General features: G+C 54.5%; 1 protein-coding gene across 1 annotated transcript; it reads right to left on the minus strand.

The window, feature by feature from the left end:
- Nucleotides 1-238: 238 nt before the first annotated feature.
- LOC129493846 (reactive oxygen species modulator 1-like) lies at nucleotides 239-517 on the minus strand. Its single transcript, XM_055300431.1, has one exon. It carries the CDS (start codon nucleotides 491-493, stop codon nucleotides 254-256), a length of 240 nt encoding a protein of 79 aa, XP_055156406.1. The 5' UTR covers nucleotides 494-517; the 3' UTR covers nucleotides 239-253.
- Between the last annotated feature and the right edge of the window lie 4,940 nt (nucleotides 518-5,457).

Here is a 5,457-nt window from a genome sequence, read left to right on the forward strand (position 1 = left end):
TGATATATCTTGAAATCAGAAAGCGTGATGCCTCCAGCCTTGTCTTTCTCGAGGTGGTTGCGCTGCTCGTGGCCTTTTGTGCTTCCATACAAATTTTAGGGGGGTTTTCTATTTCCATATAAAAGGCGGTTGGGATTTTGCCTTTGTTTTGTTTTGTTTTATTTTGTTTTGTTTTTCAAAGAATTTTGTTTTATTATAGTACATGAGCTGGACTGATGGGAAAGGGTAGGTGTATGGGCAACCACTGCCCGGATTAGCATCGGATGCCCATCCCGATGGCCATGAATGTGCCAAATGTGCCGCCACCCTGCATCATGGTTTTCCCGATGCCGCCCATCAGCTCCCGACCCCGCATTCCGATCCTGAGACAGGAAAAGGTGCCGAAGAGCGCCCCGGCCGCCATGCCCACTGCGCAACCCATCACAAAGCCCATCTTCACGCGGTCAAAGCAGCTCGGCTGGGACTGTCCGTAGGGCCCCACGGCCACCGGCATCTCGTTCGCGGCTTCGGTCGCTCAGTTCTCGCGGTTGGGATTTTGAAAGGGATCACGTTGAATCTGGAAGACCAGGTTTCAACAACACCAGGTTTTCCAGTCCCGCGAACACAAGATGTGTTTCCGTTTACTTGTTTCTTCTTAAATTTCTCTCACCGGCGTTTTGTGATTCTCAGTGTAGAAGTTTAACCTCCTCAGTTAAGTTTATTCCTGAGTATTTTGTTGTTTTTGTTGCTCCTGCGAATGGGCTTGCCCTCATTGTTGTCTTCTCAGATGGTCCGGGGCCGGTGGACGGAAACAGCAGGTTGTGTTTTTATTTTGTGTCCTGCAACTTTACCGGATTCATTTATTAGCTCTAGCAGGTGCTTGCCCACAGATGACGTCACGCCACCAGCACCAGAGGTGGTTTAATTTCGTCCTTTCCAATTTGGATGCCTTCTACTTCCTTTTCCTCTCCTAACTGCCTCTTCTACATCCTCACCAGAGGGTCACAGTGTCCCTCCCCTGGCCATCCTGCCTGTGGCCTGCCGTCATGCAGCATTCCGTCGTTCCGTAGCACCTGTCCCAGTTAAGCATAATGGCCCTTCAGAGATGTCCACAGCCGCATCCCCAGAGCCTGTAACTGTGTCCTGTTACCGAGCTAGGGAGGATTCCCTACGACAGGGACAGTGTCCTGGGTCACCCAGCGTGGCCTGTGTAATCACAGCATCCTTATAGAGGAGCAGGAGGCAGGAGGGGAGAGCCCAGGGAAATGTGGCTGTGGACGCAGGGCCAGAGGGATGCCGTGCTGCTGGCTTTGCAGACGGAGCAGGGACCCCAGGCCAAGGAGCGCAGGTGCCTGTAGATGCTGGGAAAGGCAGGAAGCGGCCCCAGGGCCTCCGAGGGAAGCATCCCCGCCAGTGCCAGGGCATCAGCCCCAGGATGCCCACCTCAGCCCTCTGACCTCCAGAGCTGTGCCATCGTTAATTCACGCTGTGCAAGCCAGCATGTGTGGCCACTTGTTGTACTGGGAGCAAAAAACACACACCTGTGTGTTCCCTTGCCCTCTCATGGGCAAGCTCTGGGGGGTCAGAACGCCGCCACGTGCCACTGCCCTCACGGAGTCCAGCAGGGTGCCTGGAACTCAACAGGTGCTCAGTCAATGTTGAAAGAATAAATGAATGAAGAATTCCAAAACGACAATTGCTAAGATTAAAAATATATACAAGTGCACGTAGGGATGGCGAAAAAGCATAGGCACTCCAGATTAAAAAAAAAAAAAGAATCAAACTTCTCTTTAAAATGCTTTGTGTATGGGGCACCTTGGTGGCTTGGTGGATTGAGCATCTGCCTTCGGCTCAGGTCATGGTCCCAGGGTCCTGGGCTCGAGCCCCATGTCGGGCTCCTGGAGCTCAGTGGTGCGTCTGTTTCTCCCTCTTCCTCTGCTCCTTCCCCTGCTCATGCTTTCTCTCTCTCTCAAATAAATAAAATCTTTAAAAATAATAAAATAAAATAAAATAAAATAAAATAAAATAAAATAAAATAAAATAAAATAAAATGCTCTGTGTCAGTGAGGTCATTCCCCTTTGTCCCCGGCCCCCATGGCACCTCCTAGGAACGTGGGGCCTCTGAGCCACCCTCTCCACACTCTTCTTCACAAGGGGAACTTCTCGTTCCCACAGAAACAGGCTCACAGGTGCTTTTGTTACTGTGCAAACTGAGCCCCAGCTGCAAGCAGCACCGTGAGCAGGTGTGAGGCAAAGGGAGCCCGCGGCCCGGGAACAGGACGTGCACGATGTGAGCTTGGTGCTATTTTGTCTCTGGCTTCCTCACACGGACAGAAAATCCCAGTGAGGCGTGAGGCGGTGGTTCCTGAACCAGAGACCCCACAGGACTGAGCGGCCCACCGGGAGGAGGCCTTGGGGCCAGGGACAGCTCTGTCCCGGTGCTTCCCCCGCTCACGCCCCTGCTCTCTCCCTCCGTCACCTCCCTCTCTGCCTGCAGGAGACACACACCCCAGGTCCTCGGGGACGACTGGCAAACGCCCTTTGCACAGCCACCGATAGGTGTTTGGCGAACCGTGTAATCAAAAGGCAAGTGCGTAGAAAGTCAGGGGCTGATGGAAAAGCAAAGGAAGTGCAAAAGGGAGACACTTTCAATCCTAAACTCCAGGAAACTCAAGTTAGATGTGTGACTAGATGGACATGACAGAGAAGATTAGACACTGATCTGCTGTGAGGAGCGGGAGAGGGGACACCATGGTGTTTCCAAGGAAACTGGGTGGGGGCCCCGCAGAGACTGCAGGCAGTGGGGGCCCAGGGTGGGCCCTGGGGAAGTGGCGGTTCTGCTGACCTTCAGGATCCCGGGTGACACCTGCCCCAGCTCTCGGGGTGACAAACGGTGACCAAGGGGACATGACAGTCTGTGGACGCTCAGTGCTGTCCCAGGGCAGGGAACAAGGGGCACAGAACAAGGGAGGAAAGATGGTCCCTCGGCGGCCAAAAGGAGGGGGAGACGGACTGCAACATGGACGTGATGCAGCCTTTTGTGGCCGGAGCCAGGCCCGGAGGCCTGTCTAGATGGTGACGGGCTATATGGCCGTCACAGCCCTGGGCTGACCGTTCCCACCTGGGCACTGGCCCTGACGTGTCAGCAGCTTGTGGGAGAGGGACCGGGGCAGGTGCCAGATCGTGACTGCATCTCCTCTCCATGGGTGACACCCCCACCCACCCCCAGACCTTGGGCAAGGCGCCGGGGGAACAGAAGGCCAGGTGCCCGCAGCCCCTCCCCGGCATCCTCAGGCAGCCGTGCACCCCCCCTCCAATGGGGTCGTCATTCTCTGCGGGGCCGTGCAAGCCCGGCCTGGGTTCTGGAGAAGGGGGGTAGAGAGACAGCCCTTGAGAGTACCGTCTCCTTTCACCGGGGAGTCCCCAGGGGTGAAGGGAAGCAAAGCCCAGCCAGCAAATGGTGTCTGGGCGCTCAGCCTGCACCGAGCAGCTCTCAGAAACCGGCAGCGGGTGCGCAGGTGAGGCCGGAGCTCCGAGGCGCTCCCATCCCTCGGCACCTGCTTTCACCCTCGTTGCTTCTCACCTCTGTCGTTAGGTCAAGGCCAACACAGCGGGACAGCGTGGACAGGGCGTGGACCGACGGGGGACATGCGGGGAGGGGCGGGCGAGGGGAAGAATGACCTATGGCCTTGGCATTGGGGAGGGCCATCCTGGATGTTCACAGCCCCGACGGCCACGTGTGCGTCGCAGTAGAGCTGACCTCTTCCATCCTAAGCTCTGGATCTGCCTGCGGGCTGAGTGGGGTGGGACGCGCTTAGTTCTAAAGCCTTCCATCCACCATCCCCCTTCACCCTCTTGTCCCCACCCTCTGGATCCCCCAGCTTCTCCTTAAATGCTGCAGAATTTCCTTAAAATTAGGATTTTCATGTACAGGGCACGACTGTGTTTCTCTGCACTGGATCTAATTCCAGCGCCCACAGACCCTTCGCCAGCCAGCACGGGTCAAGAGCATGTGCCACAAAAAACGCGAGATGGAACGAGGGGCGCCCGGAGCCATCAGCTCCGCCATCAGCTCCGCCATCGTGCAGAATTTGCTCGGTCGGAGCAAGAGGCAGCGAGGCGCCGCACACATCCCGTTACCGTATATGGACAAATCCGCGCTCACTGGGCGAGAGGGCGCTGCTCTCGTTGGAGGAAAGTCTAGAAGAGCACTCAGAGCGCGGGGAGGATGTACAATAAGTAGACCATAATGGGTTGTCCTAATGCTTCAAGGAAATTATTTCAGAGACAACAAGGCTGTAATTTCCAACACAAATCAATGCTCCTTGGGTCAGTCTTAAACACAGTACGCGTGTATAATCTGTCCGAGTGTGGTTTAAAGAAAGACTCTCCCAAAAATAAATGTGTCAGAGATTTATTTAACTCCTTAATGAGAGAACCGCCAAGATGGCTAAGCTGGTACAGAGAGCATTTCGGGAAATGGATGTGTATAAGCAACGGGGAAAGAGTGTTGACACCAGGTTGCCAGGTCAGCGATAAAACTGAAGTGTCCTGCAGGGCAGCGGCACCGTGGGGTTTGCAGTGCCCGTTTCTAAGACTCGGGGGTCACTCGCATCCCCACTGAACAAAAATCTACAAGTTCACGGGAAATTTTGCAAAGTCTTGGCACCGCCCAGCAAATAATGTGTCAAATGTGGATGCGTTCCCTAAAGAATCAGAGAGTCCTCAGTTGGGCCCATTAGGTACTGCTCAAGGATGACGTCAGAAGGACCGTAAGCCGCCTTCGGCTTCATTTACGAGGTTTTCCACAATGAGTTTTCTTAGCAGAATACTGGAAAAGGGAAATAAAGTTACCATTATTTGCAGATGGTATCATTTGCATGTACACAAATCAAGGGAGCCGCAGAGAAACCTTTAGAGCCTGTTGTGGCCTAATTGGTCCCCCTACATTCATCGGTTGACGCTGTGAGCCCCAGTACCTCAGAGAATTGCTGCAAAGAAGTGAGTTGCATGAGGTTGAGTGGGCGGCCACTGATCCATTATGACTGGTGTCCCTGGAGGAGGAGATTAGGACACAGACACAGAGGGACGACCAGGGAGTAGGTGGCCGTCTACACGCCAAAGAGAGGGGCCTCGGGAGGAACCAGCCCTGTCCACACCTTGTGTCCCCAGGATCAAGGGGGCCCCTCACTGCCCTCCCTGGGCTAGTGGCTACGTCCCCCGGGGCCAGCGCCTTCTGCTTTATCCACATAGAGGAGCCGTGCAGGCCCCGGATCAAGGCACCCAGAACGCACACCCCGCTCGGGCACCCCACTAACAAATGCAGAATGCCACAGAGGAGAAGCTGTGCTTATATTTGGAAGGAAAGCCATAAAATATTTGGCAACACGTTTAACAAGAAACATGCACAGTCCTCGTAACAAAAATGATAAAACTTTCCTGACGGACATGGGGGTTTGCTTAAATAAAGATACATCT

Source organism: Nyctereutes procyonoides, unplaced genomic scaffold, assembly GCF_905146905.1.
Source record: "Nyctereutes procyonoides isolate TBG_1078 unplaced genomic scaffold, NYPRO_anot_genome, whole genome shotgun sequence".
NCBI classification, from domain to species: Eukaryota; Metazoa; Chordata; class Mammalia; order Carnivora; family Canidae; genus Nyctereutes; species Nyctereutes procyonoides.